This window comes from Dicentrarchus labrax, unplaced genomic scaffold, assembly GCF_905237075.1.
Source record: "Dicentrarchus labrax unplaced genomic scaffold, dlabrax2021, whole genome shotgun sequence".
In the NCBI taxonomy this organism is placed as follows: Eukaryota; Metazoa; Chordata; class Actinopteri; family Moronidae; genus Dicentrarchus; species Dicentrarchus labrax.
This window is the reverse complement of record NW_026136705.1, coordinates 7,604,652-7,626,935: the sequence shown is the minus strand read 5'-3', so window position 1 is coordinate 7,626,935 and position 22,284 is coordinate 7,604,652. Positions and strand designations below refer to the sequence as shown.

The window sequence follows — 22,284 nt, the reverse complement described above, 5'->3', positions numbered from 1 at the left end:
CAGTTGCTCAATTCAGTTGGACACAGAGCAGACCGGTTCTGTAAACAAACCACAAAGAGGCTGTGATAGCAACACAGGCAGAGGGAGTGTGACACCATGTGGAGCCTATGTATATCTTTACATAGATAATGGTTGTTTGTTGCTACATTAATGTTTTAAATTTCATCCATATATAACCTTTAACCAGAGCATTGTCACATCATATAACTCACATTAACAATGATTTGCAACAGTACTGGAAGGCACAGACAAACGTCTTGGTGTCAAATCATCAAATCAAGTTACAAATTATGTATTTCATTGTTTAATTTGGAGGAATTGTGCAAAACACTCCATATATCCAAAAATATACAAAAGAATGAGAGTGCCCCTTGACAAGAGACTAATGAACACCGAAGACATCAGCTGTCTGTGAACACCATATCAAAACCGCTCAGTATCATCTGGGAAGAGGTCAAAGGTCATCGGCCAGAAGTCTGTAAGATCACATTGACAATACACGGTCCAGTCATATACTAGGCTTCGACCTAGTCTTGTTTTCTTACATCACAACACCAACACCACATTTCTCGTCTTCTCTGTGGGTTTATGATTTATTGAAAAGCATGAGCAGGTGTCACGCACCACCTCAGAGTGCATAACCTTGGGCTGACTTCAGCTCACCGAGTACTGAGTTAAACTGCTGGGACAAATCAACCTCAGTTCATTCAGAGTCACGCCACTCTCATTTAGAACACAGGAATGAGCCCACACACAGAACTCTTACTCTTTAGAAAGTTCAGTCGAACAACAGAAATGGACAGCGGGTGCATATTTTCTGGATATGCACTGAAATTATGTATTTTAACTGTCCCATGATCTGTTCTAAATGTGTTGTCATAAGTGGAGAAAATGCTTAACTCATTTCTAACAATTGCAGACATATTTGTTCATTTTAATTTTACAATTGTTTTAGGGTAAAAACAGCGATAAGAAAAGTATATCCGAAACTGTGCAATGTCCTCATCTTTTCTGCTATTTCTGATCACACTTGATTAGACTAACAAGTAAAAGAATAGTTACTGTGGGGCTGATTCACAAGGTTCACCTTCTTCTTATCACCTGACTGAATGCTTAAACCTCACCTCTAACAGCTGAAACTGTTTGCACATTAGAAAACAGGTTGAAAGGACCAGACTTAGGATTTAGTGGCATCTAGTAGTGAAGGTGCAGATTGCAACACCGCTTGCGTCTGTATTTGACAACCTGGAAAGTGTGTAAGAAGAACTATGGTGGCTGCGAAAAAATGCAAAGGGCCCTATCTAGAGCCAGTGTTTGGTTTGTCCGTTCTGGGCTAATGTAGAAACATGGTGGTTCAACATGGTGGACTCCATTGAAGGCGACCTGTAGATAAAAACAGCTCATTCTAAGGTGACAAAAACACAATGGTTCCTATATTAAGGGGATTATACACTAATGAAAACATACTTATGAATATTCCATTTCTGCCAATATGAATGTTACACACTGGACCTCCAAAGGATAAAGAAAAAGCTAATTTTAATTCCTTTGCTCATATGGCATAACAACTAGTGCTATGATGTTGCAGGGACTGTGATAAATACAAATGCAGATCCACTGTTCTATTTTTTTACTGATTGTATGCATATGGTCGTGTGTTCTTTATTATTTTCCTAAAATCTGATAAAAAATGTGCAATATATATCGCCTTGCTTACAGGATCGCAATATATTGAATCGTAACTCCTGTACCTGACACATACACATGACTAGAGTTAACTGGGAAACAGCTAAAGAGCCCTGTATAAATGTTACTCTACTCTCTTCTTTCAGAAGCTATGTCAAAATGAATCCCACGCATCCATCTGGACAACCCTAACTATTTACATAACCCATTCATCAAACACTGAAGATAAATGAGCTATCCATAAGTGATAACAATCACAGATTAAAATTCTGTGTGTGTGTTTGTAAGCCTACAAGTGTGTATCTGTACACTCGGAGTACACAGAGGTCTTTACACATACACCACAGCAAACACGTCTCTGGCCTTATCACACGTTATGCACGTTGCCTGTACCAGTAATTGACTGCATAACTCCTGTCCTCAACTTTGATGGAGAAACATAAACAAAAGTCTGATGAAGGACAACAGTCTAATCACCATGTGTCCTGATGAAAGCGGCGGACATTCCTCCCTCACTTTGATTCTCAGCTCTGTGTTCTTGAGGAGCCGCACATGTTGAGGTCAACCCACTCGAAATAAAATACATACAAACTGAAGATGCAGTTAAGAAAAAAAAAGATCTCTTTCAACTGCGTTTATTGTGTAACCTCTTTAATCCAACCCACTTTTGCCCAAAAGGTGTGTGCATGCACGTATATTCAGTAAGACTTACATTTTACATTTTCTGTAGTTAAATCTGAAACTTGCATGGAACTAATATGCCAGCAGGATAACCAGTATGATCCTTATGATGGAAGACATGTAAGCCTGTGGTAAAAAATGCAAAGAAAAACCTGCACGCAGTTTTTGTTGTTATCTCCTCACAGAGATTCTGTTTTAACTAAGACAACACTGTATTTACAGGATAAAAGCCAGCAGCCAGACAGCGTAAAAAACAGTGTACATTTTGCATAAATGTACCTGTGGATGTGCAGAGAACAGCTAGAGCCTATTTTTCAGATGGTTTTGGACTATTCAAGTGAAGAAATATGCTATTTTACATGTGAATTATGTTTTTCTGTGTCATTAATTTATTATGACCAGTCATGTTCAGCAGCTAACGTCTAGCTGAGGTGAAGGCGTGCAGTCAGTATTCAGTAGGAAGCCACATGTGTGTTAATCCTTCAAATGTACCATGTTTTTCATAGTTGAACCAAAATAGAATAATGCATCCATTATTTATCAGTGATGATTTTAAAAGGTAAAATAATATTTCCAGCGGGGACATGCAACACATGTGCATTCACTTCTGATTCACTGTAGCAGTGGGCTCACATTTACATAAAAACATCAAATAACATCACGCTTGCTTTCAGACAGGTTTCAGCAAAGGGAAATCTGCGATCCAAGCCGTAAAACCTCCTGCAGGACACAATCGGTTTTTTTCATTTTTATTAAATAGGTGGAAAATGATGTCACACTCTTAGCTCTACAACTCTCCCTAATGGACTTTTATTAAGCTTTTTTTTAGTCTTCTCATGTTGCTTTGATGACTCACATATAGATACAGTATATATAAGACCTGGTTTAAAGCTGACATTTTGCTGACATTCAGTGTCAGTGCTGTGGCTGCTGTGCTACTGCCGTTGTAAATGTGCCTTAGTTACTTTATGTTTTAGGGAATTGTCCATCTTGTTTTGTACACTGCCTTGACAAGCATCTTGGCAGTGACTGACACAGAGAGAAATGAGGAAACAGTTTATGGTGACGAGCCGTGCATGGTTTCCGTCACATGGCTCGTAACAACCAAAAAAAAAAAAACTGCTGCAGCCAGCGAATTATGAACCGCTACAGAATGTGAGTAGAAGAGGGAAAGATAGAGAGAGAGAGACAGAAAAAAAGATTTCCAGTTGGAACTTGACAGCTTGAGTCTATTTTTAACACGGGGAGGAGGTAAAAGACAGATGAGCGACAAGTTTCAGCGGTTAAGGGGAGTTCTGATCGTTTCTCCTGTGCCTCGCTGTGTGATGTCTTGCTCACTGACAGGTAGTGTCAGGAGGGGGGGATGAGACAGAAACTAGTATTCCTCTGTGGGTTCTGTGTGCGTGCTGACGCTGTTATTAAACGGAATCTGTAAAGTTATTTTCCTGATGATCTTGATAGCGGAGGAGGCACGCGGGGAGGGAGAAACTCGAGAGAACGATTACGGATCAGACAAGGCTTGCCTTTTGTCCTCCCAGAGGATGTGTGTTAAAATGAGAGAGTGTGTGTGTGTGTGTGTCTGTGAGCATTCGAATTCGAGGGGGTGGGGATGTATGGATCTGCCATCATGATTAAAGTGTTCCCACTGAGGGAATTGGTAGGAGTGTCGTGGAAACAGTATGGAGCGTCCAAGAGGGACAAAAAACATGTTGCATCTAAATGAGGATTTTCATTTCATATGACAGCGTGATGAAGACATTTAATAAGGCCTTTGTGTATACATACAGTATATATGTGCATGAGAGTCTGGCCTACACCATCTGACAGGATCCCTCCCAGCACTACCATAACCACCAATGTCTCATCCTTTTCCCCTTCATTATCCTCTTTTTCACAGTCAAATCTGCACCGCTGCATACAGGAATTTAAGTTTCTTGGGAATACAGATATAGAGAACCAAGAGGTCAATTGCCTACCTAATGTAGCTCGCCAATTGCCTCCAGGTCGTCATGCATACATCCACATAAACAATCTGCCTAGTGAAAATATCTGCACTAAAAGTGAGCACTTTGCCTAATTACTCTTAATGTCTGGGGTTAATGGCCTCTCATGGATGGATGGCCTCAGGAAATCAGTGAACATAATGACCAGTCACTAATGAACGATCACATCAATGACGATACTCAACTGAAAGGCTTTCCATTTGTAAAAAAATAAATAACTAAATACAAAAGTGCCCAGGTTTGCCAGAGTGTGGCTTAGCGAGACTCCGCACTAGAGAGATCTGTCGCTTCAAGTGGAGAGCATTTCCACTTTCCCTGTTCTGAAACAGAGTCAGCAATAAGCTAAACTGCCTCAGACCCAGACTTAATCCTAACAGATCCTGTTTAGCATTCAGCTGAGAGACTTCCACCTCTTCAAACACATGTGCAGGGGAGATTATGGGTGCTTTCTGGGCCTCTGCTGTACTGTATGTCAGATGTACAGTGGTTGCTGCATACAGATACATGAGGAGAGAGATGAATGAAGGAGTAATGGCAGTAGGGGACACAGCAAAGGCAACAGTGACATTTCAGAGGAGGCTAGCATTCAACACTGCACATGGCATTCTGTCCAAGTTAGTATTTCCTGCCTCGTAGTTATGACAGTTTATATGCCATTGTTCTTGGCTGGAGAATCAGAAAATAGAGCTTGCGTCAGACATTCACTGTGAGGAAACTGATCTAGCCTTTCCATCAGCCGCAGATCCATGGTGACTTTCACAATTAACAATGGCTGCATGTGAGGACAGCTGGACCTGAGCAGCGGATATCTTTGCCTTGTGAGAGGATTTACTGTGAGTGGAGGGGAAGTGTCCATGCAAGGACATAAATACAACCCACATCATACAGCCCCCCTCAAAATCAGACTGTCACCATCAAGAGGTACGACGAGATCAGCCGTTATTCACAAATGATAGTTGTTTATGTTCAAGTCGTCTAGTAGCAGTAGTGATTATGATGGGACCAAAGGAGGAAGTCAGATGACATCATTATAGAGCGATGACGTCTGTGCACAGTGGAGGTCAGGGTGGCTGGACGGGCCAACAAAACTTGGACACAGGAGACTGCTGTCTGTCTCAGCTGTCTACAACACGTAACAGCTCACATTTCACTTACACGCATTAGTTTTCTTCTGTTTTACACACACAAATACAGTGACTGAGAGTTGGGTTCTGGGCACTGCCAAAACCTGCATTCTTCCTAATAAACTAGGCAGTGCTGATCAGATATGAATCCTACATTTCCTATTTCTCAGCAACACATTTTAGTGTACTGTAACACAAGAAAGTGTGTGAGGCATTGCCATTGTTTCCTGCTATGGACGAGTTGAAACCAAACGCAGCCAAAGCCGCAGTACGTCACTGCTGCGGACTGCAGAAAACCAACAGTTGAAGCCTCAAGTTTGGCATTACGGTCACGCTCACACTTGGTCTGTATGAGACGCTGAGAATGAGACATGGACAAACAACTTGTTTCGACATTTACTTTGGAAGACTTGTTTTGTTGCAAATTACTGTCCGTTTGTGCGATAGAGTTTCCTGAAAGCACTTTGCCGCTTAATCTGATGAAAACATGTTTTCTCTGAGGGCGGTTGTCACATGGACTGAAGATGAAGAAAGAGAAATCCAATTATGACAGTGTTGGCAGACACCCCCCCCGCACATTGAAAAAAGAGCATATTAGCAGCATATTAAAAACATATCCATTCTCATGACTGTCCGTGGGAGAGGGTGCATTAGCCAAAAGATAGTACAGGGGAGGGCGTTGATGTGGAAGATGTTTTCAATAAATAGCAATTATACTGTATATTGTGGAGCGTGGTGAGGATGGAGGGTTTGGGGGTGGGGGGGTGGGGGCTGCACCTCTGGGCCATTATCAGAGATAATGACATCAACTGAGCTCTCTCCGGAGTGTAGTTGTGTGTGACAGAAAAATAGATAAGAGGTTATAATTACATACACCACCCAGGGAGGAAAGGAGCAGTGAAGAGAGATGGACGGGGAAATTATTTGAAAGATTGAGGAATAAATACATTAAAGTGTGAGGCAGAGGAGTGAAGATAAAGGACCCAAATACACATATATATACCAAAACAGATGCACACTCAAAAGCATATAAATTCACAAAGTGAATGGATGGATGAGGGGCTATACGCACATAAAATGTGCAGAAATCAACAACACACACACACACACACACACACACACACACACACACACACACACACACACACACACACACAATGCTGGTGTAACAGAGCCCCCCCTTTTCTAACCCCCCCGGCTGACCCGAGACACTGATGCTGTTGAGCTCCTGGAGCTGCATCCCTCAGGAGAGATGAGATGAAGGAGAGGAGGAGGGCTGGACGACAAGATGAAGAGGAAAAGAAGGGGGCAGGGAGGGAGCGGGTGGGGGCTTAGATGAAATAATGTTGATAACAAACGCAGAGAGATGTTTGTGAGCAGAAAAGAATGGAAAGAAGAGCAACAAAAGAGAAGGTATACTGTATGGATGAAAAGGAGATATATTCTCAGTCTCTCTCAATGACGAAACAGTGACAGCGAACGTTATTAATGAAATGGCTTGTGGAACAGCAGGGAGCAGAGGAACATTTAATGCAGTGAGTGCTGAGATGGCAGGAGGTCCTGCCCTCTGGAACATCACAGACACAAGCAGGTGATCGATAGAGCGGCTACTTTTCCATGCTGGTGGGCATAGGACTTTAAGGACTGAGACTGAGACCCTGGCTTACCCTAGTCCTTCATGAAAGGCTCCACTTTCATTCATATGTCAAATCACGTAGGTGATCTCTGGAGACAGTAAGCACCATTGCTATAGTTTGTGGAGTGTCTGGTTGGTCATCTACAGACAGACTGTACACCTAGGACCAGAATGGTGCTTTAAATTGGCTGGATCAAAAGGACCAATATCACCATTTCTATCACCATTACATTTCTGCTATATAATGTAGGAAAACATGCTTGTTGTAATATCTTGGTGTCACTCGGGCAGTAAGGGAGAAGAAACATTCACTGTCAACTAGAATTTTATATTTAAAAGAACATATAAGATACATTTAAAGGAATATTTAAAACTTAAATATTCCTCACATAGTAACCTGTGCACAATCCATTGTGCACATTTTCATCCCTACTCAAAAATTCATTATATCGGCCGCCATATCGGTAATCTGTTAATTTTACCCCACTAAAATTGGCATCAGTCTCAAAAATCCCATATTTGTCATCTCTACTTTAAAAATTAGGAAATGCTTTCAACAGCCATAAAAAAAAATTGCCCTGTTTTTAGGAATAAAATGTGATATAAATCAATAATATCAATAATATATAAACAAACAACTCCTTGAGAATATAGATAGGAATACAACTGCAAGGTCTGGTGTATGTAAGTGCTCCTGAAGTGGAGATTTCTGTCTCAGAGTGTGAGAAAAAACTCATTTTGAGAAAACAGCCTTCAAATACATAAATATATATTAAAACTACTAATAATTTTGCAAGACAATAGGGTTTTAAAGTATCAAATTTAACCAATGTTAAAAAAAAAGGTTTTCGCCTGCACTGTTTCGCCTTAATAGGGCACTGCACACAGCCGAGTGACTTTTAGTTATTTTATGGATAAAGCCTTTGCATTTGAAAGTGTGCAAGAAAATACTTTCAGCAGAGTTTTATTCAGGGCCAATGACAGTAAATTACCTGTTCCCCATTAAGGCTAGTGTGCTTCACGGATGCCGTGCTGCTCTGGAAATTTGCTGATGGGAAGAACAATCTGGAGCAGTTCTACTACAAGACTTTCTCCCAAGGGGAAATGGGTGTCCTTGTGCAGAAGGAGCAGAATTGCCACAAGGGGGGCTTAAGGGATTTCTGCCCAAATCTTTGAGTGTCTTTTTATAAATAAATTACAATGCTTTCTGGTGCCTCAACACTGAAATATATCTATTGTAATTTATGTTCTGTTTTGTATATATTGTGTATAATGAATGTGCTTCCTGTTTCCATTTTGTTGAGGTCCAACAAACAAAGGCAACTATCTGCTTGCTTCTTTCTTGCTGCATTTACTGGTTGCCTGTTTATTTTTGTAGTTTAGCATTTGGGGAAAATATGCTCACTTGCTTTCTTGCGGGGAGTTAAAAGAGAACAGCATCACCACTCTCATATATGTCCACTAAGTATTAAGCTACAGCCCGGAGAGCATTAGCTTAGCATAAAAAACTGGAAACAGCTAAGGTGAAAACAAATACCTGCCAGCACCTCTAAAGCTTAATAATTAACACCTTATATCTTGTTGTTTGTATAGATTAAACAAACAAAAAAAGAATAAGTGCGGCTGCTTCCATTCCTTATGCTAAGCTAACAATCTCCTGGCTGTCTCATATTTGGCATACATACATAAGAGTGGTATCAGTCCTCTCATCGAAGCAGATGAGTGTATTTCAAACTACTGGTGCAGATGTGTCTTTCTAAAGTGCAATTTGCAGACATATTCCCTAAAATAAGTGAAAACCACCAAAATAGATCTTAATTTGACTACTCCTTGATCTGTGTGCCTTTGGCCTTTTCTGGGTACGAGGGCGAATCTCAGTAATCCTTGACACTGAATTTCACTGTACTGCATGATCATTACTGACAACCTCCTGAATGCACCTTTCCTCCCACTTTTAGCACAGTCAGGTTTAACAAAATACACAGACGGGTGTAGGTGTGTGCCCAATGAATGTGCCATGGCAACAGCAGAAATCCCCTTAATGTGGCGCAGTGTGGTAAGTAGGCTCTACAATCTCACCAGGAGGCCTCTTGTTCACTCCCCTTAACTCTGGTGACAGTCAACGGTTATGTCTCTGATTAAACTCCCTAAGCTAGTCACATGCTCATTATAGAGAGTGGCAATACTGCTTTTCATGAGAATTTATACATTTCTCAGATTGAGCAAGACTGAGTATTGCTACAAACTACCTCAGTGCAAGTCTCTTTAAAATGTGTGTACTGAAATATGCGCGCCTGTGTCGTCTAACTGCAACAACCCCACTGCCATTCTCTGGGGTTGATACATGGAATTCTGGGAGACAAAGGAAATCACTAAGTAGTCATGGGAGGATTAAAAAAGTAAGTTTCAAAGCTCCATCAGACATATCTCCTGGGGAGCAGTGAACAATGTGCTGTAGATGAAGGATATTTAGCAGTCTCAGTGTATCTATGGAGGGATTTTCCCTTAGAGGTGTCTACAGGAGACAAGTGGCATAAACCTTTGTGCCTCCTACTGTCTTTCTAATGGCACTGCCTCACCCGTTCTGCTTCGCTGAGAACACCAATACAGCTGTGATGCCCTTCAGGCCTCGGCCTAATAGTGTGACTTTAATGACTTTTTCCACATAGCTGCCTGCAGCCATTGTCACCTCATGCACAATTACTCCATCTGGCTTTCATTGGGCAACTGTAATTATACTTTTGCTAATGTCGAAGACAGCACACAGGTTCATTTCCACTACATGGTACGACACAACTTTTGGTACCTCTACTTTGGTTTCCACTGTAGATAGTACTTTGAATATTGCCCCCTCAATGTAGGCGGAGCTGACCAGAGCGACGCAGTTGGGGAAACAACCAGGAAATATCACACAGTAGGGATGGTGTTCTTGATATGTGTGCACTTCGTGAATCGACCACAGTGTGGTTTTGTGGGCTGCAATTTTTGAAGGAATAAAATAATTGTGGTTGCTATTGATGGTAGCTATTTCAGTGCCGGCTTGGTGCAGGATGTCCCATGTCATGCGACCAATTAGTGGTCTGCAGTGTTTTCACATCACCTAGTATCCTTTTAGTATGGATCAAGGTACCAGGCACAATCCGTACTGGAGAACCAAAAAAGAGCAAGTGGAGTCAAGCCATTCCATGCAGTGAAAATGTGGCTTATATGACCATGACTTGTGCTTATTGAGAGACATAACAACCAGTATTAAAAGGCTTTTTTACCTTATCCTCACACTGGTTACTTTATTGCGAATAAGTACAAACTAAAGAAGTAACTCAACTTCTTGTTAGCCATGTAGTAGTTGATCTGATCAGTTCAGGGTTTCCCACAGTGTTTCATAGTAAGGACGCCCTGCCTCACCTGTAATAAAGAGCGACACTACCAACATATACTTTTAATGAATTACAAGGCTTATTAAGCTTCAAGGAAAACAAGCATTGGTACTTCATTACATCAGTAGAGATGTCCCGAGTTGATCCTAAGTATCCACATCGGGTATTAGTATTGGGCATATTTTCATTGACTGATATTGGTAAAACGTGGAAGGTTTGATGGTAGAAAATCTGTTAACAAATCTTTTACCTCTCCTATTTCCTTCTCAGTGCAAACTTTTAGCCATCTATGGCCGTGACTTTCGCCAGCTGAAATGACAAATGTTGACGGCAGCAGGTCACTAATCACCGTTAATTCAATGAGTAACTTGATGACAGTCCAAAATGAAACTTGGCTGTGTGTATTCTCTGCAAGCCGGTGGCTATACTATGCTAATTTATGAGGGCAGAAACTCCACTCTGTAACACCACTGTACAGTAGTGGACTAGTGCACAAGTGTGCTTGCGGTTTCAACGTTAATCTTTGGAAGTGCTGCATGTTTTGAATATTTAAATTGATATATTTATTAAACTGTAAAACAGAAAGCTGAGATACTTCATTTTGTATTAATGCAGAGTTATTCAATAGGCTTTTTTCACAGCAGTAATTTTGACATGAAACAGTAGGGTAAACACACGTGTTATCAACGATACTAATTAAGGTTCCATCCAGGTCAAACAGAGTCAGGGTTGCTGCTATTGTGCATGTTGGCTCACTGCAAAGCCTCTGCTACACAAATTGGATCAGAGGTGAGTGATTGGTTATGGCTTTACAGTAATAAATCAAAGAAGCATGTCAACCTGTCAGGAAAGATGCAACCAATGCATATTGGAAAACTGATACAATAGATTCGGCTCCAATGACACACAACATCTGACACAAATTCTGCATGAAATTCGAAAAAAGAAAACGAGAGCTAACCACCTCCAGTAAGCAAATTTCCTGAGGGAAACCCTGCAGCTAATGGTTTCAAGAACTACAACATGCCTGAACACAACAATATCACAAATCAATGTCACTTTTCTGGCTAGTGGACACTTTCTTTCTGGAAAACAAACACCCTCTATTCAACTATAAGTGCAGGAAGGGAATACAATCAACGGTTTTCCATTCGGTTTCAGTGATGTACAATATACCTATTACTGATGAACCTGCTCTGGATGTATAAATAGTGCCGAAAGGTTAAATTTAGTGGCTGTTCTATACAGTACGTCAACAATCAAACATATATTGGAAACCTGTCCATGATCAGCTGGAACAGGTTATTTAAGAGCAGTTATTAAAAGCTCCCAGAACGACAGAAAGGAGGAAATAACAACACAGCAGCTCACAAATGGATATTTGATTGGCAGCGTGTGATTAGGAGCTACCCAAACACTTCAAGAAGAAAACCAGGATTATGTCAATGTGCCTGAAGTCCTGAGTGCATGACGCTCTAACCCCCACCCCCACCCCCACCTAAGTACCTCCAAGTAAGAATAATTGAACACCAGCTATCTTGTCTAAGCCCATGCCCTCAATTCTCCGTCTGTCCACAGCTTTATTAACTTTTTTTTTTTTTTTTTTTGAAGGACAGGTCAGAAGGATATGCGATGGTGGTTGTTGTTGACTTCTGCTTGCAACATCTGTCAGCGGCACTGGAAGCAAGCGCCGTGAGCTGTCATCTTGGCTAACTGGGAGGCAGACTACTATGTAGCCTTTAGCAGTATCAAGGCTCTTGAAACCCACATTTTGGTAACTGTGGTCCCCTGTGGGTTCAGACAATTCCACAAACCTTGACCTTAAGGGGACCCTTTCAAAACCCATTAGATAACTGTAATGGGCATTCAATGAAAAACAACTTGTTTCAACAAACAGGCACTACTTTACCTTTTTCCTCTTCTCCCAGGGTTACAGCAATCAGTTGTAGACTACATAAAATGTTTTTTTTAATGTACATTACATTTTATTTGTTTTCATGCACAAATCTGCTAGTTAGTAAAAAAGTTTGTCGACCACAGATTATTTCCATTATTCATGAATCTGCCAATCATTTCCTTTATTTAATTATTAATTGTTTGGGATATTAAATGGCAAATATATTGAAAAATGTCTGTCCCAGTTTCCCAAAGTCTGAGGTGACGTTTTCTGATTTTGCTCAAAGAGCTTCAGTTTACAATATAACAGCATTTACACATAAAGGATGAAAATGATTAAATGATTTAATTAAACCATACTTCAACGATTACTCGCTTATCAAACAGTTATTTTTCTATCGGTCAACTACTCTATTAATCAATTAATATTAGTGTGCATATATCATGCTCTTTTCTCTCTTTCCATTCTGGACTTTTTACACAGTTAGATCCACTACATCAGCATCTCTGGTAACTTTTCCTACTTTTCACAAGCTCAGATTTCAGTATAATAGCTTTTCCAGCTTCTATTTACCACATTGTTGGGATCATTCCCATGCACCTAATGCTCTACGTCAGTAATTCCCAACCAAGTGAACTCATGTGCCCCTTGGGCAACACTATCAATGTTCCAAATGTGTTCATTTGAATGAATTTCATATACAAGTGGACATAATAATGGATGTTACATTACATTTTCATAAATTAGGGTTGCAACGGTATCAGATTTTCACTGTTTGGTCAGGTTTGCATTCATACTACAACCATATGAAGTGGCAAAAGCTGGACATTCTAACCATGTATCCATTTTAGTGATCTACTTCAACAGTTTATCCATTACTTTTCGCTCATCATTTCATATCTCGCTTTCTAACTAGTTTTCACGCACCCTTAACTGCAATAACACCTAAACTAATTTTTATATCTGACTCAATAAATAAATGTATTTTTTAATGAAGTCATTAATTAAATTTTTTTTTAATTAGTTGAACAACTTTACTATCTCTCCACAAACCTACATACAAGTATCCTTGGTCGGGAATCTCTGTATAATAAATATCAATTAAATAGAAGAAAACTAAACTGAAATATATCCTGTAATTGGGGTCTTTCTACAGTGCTTGAGGGCAGTAGTAGCTGAGCACCAAGCCAGTGACCTATTATTAGTAATTATTAGTGGTTACTATTACACTTAGTCCAGAGGGAGATAGGAAAAGATTTTTGACATCAGCAGTTTGATGTGAGGCTGAGAGTGGAGGGAGAATACCCAGCGAAGCAGCCAGACACTGGCCTTAAGAACCACCTGATAAGCCTCCTGTGGCTCTCTTGGCTGTAAATAGTCATTAGCCAGCGTATTGTCAAAGCCTGTCTACAGTAGCGTCACAGGCAGCCCTAAATTAGGAGTTGGGTATGAGGCCGACACTGCAGTCTTGTATTGTGTGTGCAATTCAGCAGAACATTATTATGACCTGGGACAAACCCAACAGAAATGATGATGATGTCTCTATAAATATACTATATGTCAAGTATTTATTTATATACATAATGCTTTGCTATTGTTCGTAAATGGTTAAAAGCAAACATCAGCTGGGAATAACTCTTGTTTATGTACCCAGTATGCAAAACAATACACAAAAACATGTTTTACTGTCCACTAGAGATTTCTATCAGAGCTTAGGCAGGCATCTTTCCAGGCATCAATCACTCTTGGGGGGAAAATATCAGCACCCATATACAGCCACTCTGCATGTGTGTAGGCTGATGTTGGAGAAAGGAAGATGTGGAGAGACAGAAAGAGAGACGGAGGAAAGAGGAAGAGAAAGATGAAGTAAGGAAGTATGCGCGTCTGTGCCTTTAAGTGTCCCCAGGCCAGGGCCGAATGTTGGGAAAGTCGCCCAGTGCCTTTCTCATGACCCCTGAGGGGAGGTCTTTTTCCTTCTGGGTCCATGGATGGAGAAGGGACATCAGAGAAAGCCCAGGAAAGGGACAACCAACATATCTGCATATCCTCTATGCATGTGACGGCTGGCGCTGAGTCTCTATTACTCACTGTCCACAATGGCCTGCGCATAATCTTCTCACTGCCGCCCGCACTCTGACTGTAAGGATAATTCACAAATTCCCATTTTCACACATTTATAAGTGACAGCAACATATCCACATGTCTCCATGCAGCAAGCTACTGGCTACGTTTCTCCTATGCCACTTTCCCACAGTTTTTCTCATGTTGACACTAAAAATATGAATGTTTGTGTATATTTAAAAATAGTAGTAACTCAGTGAATGTGGGGCAGGAGTTGCAACTTGTCAAACCTCTGATGGTTAGCCTGAACATGGTCTTTAGAGGTCAAAGCAGCCTTTAAAATATGCAGCTAATACTGCCTCGCTCCACATTCTTTAATCACTGCATTAATCCTGTGAATGTGACTTTAATTAAGGTAATATAATTAGATTAAGGTGTTTACATGACCCCGGGCTTAATTGCAGTATTTTTAGAATCAAACTAAGATTGAAGTGTCAATGTACATGCCAGAGCCTCTGTTAACATTTTCTTGTTGGCAGTGCAACCAAATGACCGCTAAGAGATGCAAAATGTATACAAACATTCAAAATGACTAAAAAGAGTTGCAAAAACGACTCAAAGAGACACAAAACGACCACAAATTGACCACAAAAAGAGGCAAAAACGACACAGAGAGACATAAAATGAGTACCAACAAATGCAAAACGACTACAAAGTGTTGCAAAACGACCAAAAAGAAAAATACCAAAATGACAACAAAGAGATGCAAAATGACTCCGAACACACAGAAAACATCTATGGTGAGATGCAAAATGACAGCAGTTTAGTTTTGTATCTCTCTGTGTTGCTTTGCTCCTACACAGGAGCAGGCTAATGAAAAGACTTAAGCCGATAATTATATATTGATATTAGATATTTAGAAAAAGACTGAAATGAAGAAGCTAGGGTAAGATTTTTCAGCTATGTAGGACGTGTCTTGTACAGGGATGGCTCTCTCTTTACCCATCAGTGTGAGGTTGAACCTGCACTAATCCCCCATCAGGTTCTTGTTCTCCTTGGCCTTGTACAGTTCCAGTGGGTGTAAATACATGGGATTACAAGAGGCACTGGCACACTTGCGTAGACTGGCGATTGGACAGCAAACTGCCTCGCCGGAGAGGAAAAAGTGCACTGTTGTATTTCTGTGTCATTATGCATGTTCTGATAAATCCTTCAATCTCCTTCCCCAAATCAAAATTGCACCAGTTGCTAGGGACACATACATGAGGACTGCAGGCTTCAAACTGCTGTAATCCCGGCTCAAAGTGGAAAGGGGCTTTGCCGCACGTCCATTTGGTATTATTCTAAGAAATAGGCAATTAGAGATAAGGCCGTAGTTTTAAGTTAGGCAAACTGCATTCCATGGCCCTCCCTTTGGCAGTCTTAGGGGACATATAATATATTTTGGGATGACATGTTGTTAGGGTGACAATAGGGAGTGAAACAGGAAACAAACCAATGTTGTCATATTGTCATATATAGAGTATGTCAGTATGCCAAGCTTTAAGATATGCTGTGTTATAATGGGGGGAGGATCAGTGCCCTAAGTGGCCTCTGTGTTGAAAGAATACATGTAGCTAAAAATAATGCTTGCAACCCTCTCATTCACTACTCTAAATCACTGAGCGTTGCCACGGAAAATCAGTGGCAGCGCAGCTCCCCCCCCCCCCGCCCGCCACCCCATCGGAGCCTTTGAGGCTCGTATGGATTGACCTTGTTAAATAAGTAAAGTCCATTGTGGAACCCACCTGGAAAACAAATGAAGATGTTCTTTTGCCAGATGGCGTGTTCAGAATACAAGAGTAACTGTCCAGCGGTTGGTTGAGAGATAAGGCATGGCTTATACATCGCTGCCATGAACAACTGCCGTTCGATAAGGGGACATCTAGTTCCGAGATTACCACGTGTGTAAATGCATTTACATCTCACACACACTACTGATGTCAGGAATAAAACGAAGTAGCTCTTTCTATTGCACAGTCCATTTTATTGGAGCTGGGAACATCTAAAAATAGTACAAAATGGGGTTGTCCAGATTTCTACCTCTGGGGAGCCAGTGTCGATGCAGTCGCTCACACCATTCTAACACTGTCCTGGCAAACATACCAGCTCACTGACAGTTTGACTGGGAGTAACTTAGTGACAATTGTGTCCAAATCAGGCTTTCCAGATAACATGAGCCAGTCACTTCTAAGAATAACTCTAAGTCAAATGACGAGAGAGTCTTACACACATTTACTAGAAAAAGGAAAATAACACTAAAGAAAAGTTGAAATTCTCCCTGTATGTGATTCTTGAGTTGACTTGCCTAAGAACAAATGACAGGAGGGCAAATTCATTTAAGCAATTAGGATACAACTAATGAGGCACAGAACCTATTGAACCTAGGCTAATGTAATCAAATTAGCTAATCCAAACACAACTTTACTGAGACAATCTTAATGGGTTAGTGCAATTGAGAAGCACACTTGACTATTATGCAGTAAAAGCTTAATAGAAAAAAGATACGACTGCTGGGAGGAAGAAGTTTGGTGTTAATTCAATTAAGAAAACAAACAATGAACTTAACAGGAGGACAATATTCAAGTTCAGTTGCATGCCACATCCGTTGCCTGCACTGTGAACATAGCCTTATACATATGCTAACATCGCTGCTAACGTTAGCTTGGCTAGTTTCTCAGAAGACCCACATGTCCGATGACCAAAATCCTTCATCTGGTTCAAATATAAAGTTAAAAACCACCAAGATCTGAACAGTGTATGGTAAACAACCACAAAGGGGATATGACGCCATTGACAGGCGACCGGTGCATTTTCCTGCTCTGCTCATTCATTCAGGTGTTTCCTTTAATTTGTCACATATATCTATGAGTGTGTAGATGTGAGTCATCTGAGATCACATGTGAGGGCTTTTTTTCTTGACGTGACCATAAGCACTCATCAACGTCTACTGATGTCGTCTGCAGTCTGATGAAATTCTCCGGCGCTCTGGTTTTGAACTGAAACATCACATGGTTTTATCTTGTTTTTTGGAGGACGTTTGCTCACTTCCTGCTCTAAAGAGCTCGGCCTCATTGGGGACATCAAGGAGCCCTGAGTCTTCCTGTTGCCGCAGGCTGCTATTCATGAACATTTCCTCTCTGTATCTTGACCACTCAGTGTTTTCAGGACACACCTGCGGGGCGATTGATGGCGAGTCAAGCGCTGAGGTCAAGGTCAGCTGTGGGTGCTTTGTCCTGTTGTGCTGTGACACTGAATCACAGCCTGCTGTTAAAACTCTAGGTTAGTCACTAGGAGACATTACAACCAGTCACTCCTTGAAACGCCTTAAAGGTCTCCAAACCATAATATCATCACAGAGGTCTCTGTGTGGTAAACTGGTCCCATTTCTCAGGTAAAACCCCTCCCTCGGGGTGTAACAAGCGAGCCTGAGATTGCCTGTCAGCGCATGTGATTGTTTTGGCAACAGCGCTGGAAAGCACACACGGGCTTCGGGCAGCCGAGAGCAGAATGAGGCAGAATGTGAAGCTCCTGCTTGCTTTCATGTCTCGCAGGCCAAATGAAAGTCAGCAGCCTGTCTGGAACTAACACGCACTCACCTGAAGCAGACTTAAATGGATATCTCCTGTTCTTATATATGAGAGCAGGGGGCTTCGTGAGAGAAGCCTGTGGCCAAGTTAAAAGTGAATGTCGGCCATTCATGGCTGCCATCGACAAAAATGTTGTTTCTGCTCAGTGTCGAGAAAAGAGGAACGATGAGGTGTTTCATTTCAGTGTCTTGAGCCGATGAATGCAAACGTACAGGAATTCCTTGTTGCTATTTAAAGAGGATGATTTCCGGTTGAATGTGCCTTTATATGACCTGCAGCCTCTCAGGAAGGAGTCATACAAAACTTCTCTCAATCTGTCTAACATATCTTTTGAAAAGTCCTGACAAATCATACTCATCTTTTCCTGTAAAATGTAAAACAACTTCTACCTGAATTAATCATATAAAACTTCCTTTAGCAGCGCCGTGCCCCCATTTCTAAATCAAAGCGATGGGGGGAAAGTAGGCTGCGTGTGTACTGTACGGCTATGAGTGAAAGTAGGAGTTTAATACATTGCTAGAGAGAGTGATGGCAGAGCCGGCGTTGCAGCAGCTATAAAGGGATTATTCTTCCCTGGAAGACATAATCATGTGTAACACACTTGTTTCAAATCCTGTGAAAAACAAACAGGTGTTTCAGCCTTAAATCCGCCTCCTTCATCCTCTGGCACACATACAGCAGAGAAACCCCCCCCAGAAACAGACATGTTCTGTTATTTCCTCATTAGGCTCAGGATGGTTTCAAGAAATACACCTTGTCTGGAGATATTTTTAAAAGTGCACTGACAGGAGCTGATACACTGGGTGACAATGAAAGTGCTGAATGAATGTCACCTTGGGACCAATTTTAGGTCCAATATTTGCAATGTCTTCAAAAAATAAGTAACACACATATGTGCGTTAAGTGTATTATCTGGGGTATGGAGAAAAAAACACACACACAAACACACACACTGAATAAGTGTGAGAATAAGTTGTGCACTGACCTGAGAGCCCCCACAGGAAGGTGAAGGAGAGCAAAGTAAGTTTCCTGGAAGTGCCACAGACCTCCATGGTGGATGCAGCCACAGTTTCCACTCGTGTTAATGTCCTTCACCCGGCTTTATGTATGAGCTCTGTCTCGCCTCGGGCAAAGCTCCTCAAGTCCGTCAAGTGCTTTTCCTTCAATCTCCCGGCAGACGTTAGTCGGGGGAAAGGTAAGGGACACTTCAGGTGAGGGAATGTGGGGGCCGTCTAATCCCAGCCGCCGCGGGAATCCTCTTCTCCGACTTTGTCGTGAGATAATAAAGTGTCAGTTGGATCAACACCTCCGACTCCGAGGGTCTTCCGCGACTCTTCTCCCTCTCCTCTTAACGCTCGGCTGCGTCCGCGACTCTGTCCTTATCGAGACGGCGGCGACTCCAACTCTGCAACTTGTCATCCTGTGTCCTTTCCTGAGAGAGCGAGAGAGCTAGAGCGAGACAGGAGAGAGAGAGAGAGAGAGAGAGAGAGAGAGAGAGAGAGAGAGAGAGTGAGTGCCACCTCCGCGTACGAGCTGGCGTCGATTGTAAGACAAGTTCCGGTTACGAGCCTCAAAATAAAACCCGCGGTTTGCTTACGCGGTTTTGGAGAATGGCTTGCGTGGCCGACCGCTCTTATTTTGAAAGCAAACGTGATAACATCCGTTATTTTGCCGCCTCTGTTTTACAGCTTGACGCAGGTACACCTGTCCTCTGGTCCGCAGCGTTATGTGCAGGTGCAAACATTATTTTTCAAAGTAATTCAGAATATAATTCACAAAATGAACAATGGCGGGTTATTACAAGCACAAAACATGTGATTCAATGACCGTAAAATGACAAATACGTTTACATGATTAAAAACGATCCTTGTCTTTTCCCAGTGTTCCTCAAAACCATTACATTAAAAACAATGTCAGACAAAGCAGCAGTGTTAAGCTGCAGTAGGTCATTTAAAAAAAAAAAAATCTCATATTTTCGGAAGCTTTCACTATACAGTAGTGACAGACAGAGACAGACAATCAGTGAAAACATCAGGTCCATCTGTCTCCTATCATAAATACATTTCATAAACAGCAGGAAATAGATTAATTGATTATTAAATAATTTGCTTGTGCCCAGGAAACATTGTCCCAGTTCAAATGTGTCACCACTGACCTGTTATGTCCTGAATTTGCCTCTTAATAAGTTAAAGGGCAAAAAAGTGGTGTTTCATCAGATTCCAGGCAGGCATACTCATGTGCAACTTGCCAGTTCCAAATACCCTGGCTCAAGCTTTTTCAACAATAAGCCTATTTCCAAACCCACACAACTAAAGCTCCATCCTTTTCCCCAGTCTCCCCTTGAAAATCTTCAGCTCCTGTTCCATCATGTGTGAAGGCGTGGGTCTGAAAGCAGAGGAACAGACTGGACTCAGCTTGACGTGAATTCCCAAGGTGAGCTCACCCTCCCTGATGTAAAAATATGGACTGACCTGTGCTCTCCGAGGTAGTCAGACCCCTTTATTTCATTTCCTAAGGTTTCCCAGTTGCCTCAGCAACAAGGGTGAGGCTAATGCAGGAGGACTGCTCAATTATGAGAGGTGAGCAAGGGTTATTCCTGTGATTAAATCCAAAGAAGCAGGGTCCAAGCATCATGGGAGTAGGATTTTGTTGTGTTGTTGTAAATTGCATCTGGGCCTCCAGCTGAAATCTACAGCATTCAGGGGAAAGCTGTCAAAACAGGCCTGGTTTTTTGTTTTTTTGTTGCTGCAAAAAATAATTTGAGCAGGGCAGAAAGGCTAATACTGGATTCTGGACTAAACTGCTAATCCAAACACACACAAACAGAGTCTAGTCAAATGATGAGCAAACTTGACACCTGGAGGTCAAACATATTGCTTGTGCCAATTAAAGGACCAGTGTGTAGGATTTAGTGGCATCTAGCTTCAACCTCCCCTTCTAAGTGTGAAGAAGAAACTACAATGGCCATGAAACACACAAAAGACACAAGCAGTCCCATCCACAGCCAGTGTGTGGTTGGTCCGTTCTGGGCTATGGTATAAACAAGGCATATAGCATACATCCCAAACATATTTTCAGGTGATTATACACTAATTAAAAAAAACCTATGAATATGTAATACACACCATGTCACATCCAGATGTTGTAGCACATAATATATATTATGAATACACTGTAAAACAAGTTGATTTAACAGATTACATCAAAAACAAATTTAATTTGACAAACTCAATTGTGTAAGTTAAAAAGATTTTTGATTAAGGAGCCTTTACCAGTAATGTTAAATGACATTAACTTGGCTTTGTATGTTACTGAAAAATTCCTGATTAAGAAGGTTTTTCTTGGTCTTTGGTTTTCATGGTAGAAATCATTTCAGTGTCATTCCAAAGCTACTTGATCAAGAATGTTTTTTAACTTACAAAATTTAGTTAGTTTTACGTAAAAGTTTCAATGTACTCTGTTTCAACACTTTTTTTTAAATGAACTTGTTTGGTTTTACAGTGACTAGGGGTGTTAGAAAAAAAATTGATACACTTGAGTATTGTGGTTTTTGTATCTATTTTTGTGTTTAAATGTTACAGGGACAATGATGGATACAAATGCAGATGCCACTGTTCTGGCTGCATAGAAAAAGATTTTATGCATACTAGAAATGTAAAGATATATCACGAGACAGTCAAATCACAATAGAAATATGAGAAGATTGTAACTTTTGACTTTGCTTGTGCGTCGTCCTACGTCGTTCACGTGAGTAGCTGTATCAAGCCAAAGCTTCATGGGGGGGTCGCAAGGCCCTTTTGATTTTAAAGCGTGCTACAAAACTTACACAGTAGGCCTATACCTCAGCATTTGGTTCACTTCTGTGAAGAAAAGTAAATGTAAAGTAAATTGAATTCATTAATAATAAAATGTAGGCCAAATGTCAGGGACAATAAAACACAGACTTTTAAGCCTATTAAGTACGATTGTTAAAAAAACAGGAAATAATCTGCTCAAAATTCATCCAAATCACTCGTTTTACACAAACGTCTGAAAGTTACTGAGTTCACTGTTTGGGTTCAATGAACAGTTTTGAATATAATCCATAAAATATGTCTCTTAGTCAGGGGTTATCAGTTTACTAAATTACAGAAAATGGATCAAAGGTTGGGAACCACTGATATAAACCTGGGGAATAATAGTGTAATATT

The 22,284-nt window shown here is 41.0% G+C and overlaps 1 protein-coding gene across 1 annotated transcript in view; it reads right to left on the bottom strand.

Annotated features, from left to right (window-relative positions):
• The window catches only part of esama (endothelial cell adhesion molecule a), a 65,997-nt gene extending 46,469 nt beyond the window's left edge, over positions 1–19,528 (bottom strand). Inside the window, exon 1 of the mRNA XM_051401602.1 lies at positions 19,080–19,528. Coding sequence (XP_051257562.1) covers positions 19,080–19,146 — 67 coding nt within the window. The 5' untranslated portion in view covers positions 19,147–19,528. The remainder of the gene's footprint in view (positions 1–19,079) is intronic.
• Between the last annotated feature and the right edge of the window lie 2,756 nt (positions 19,529–22,284).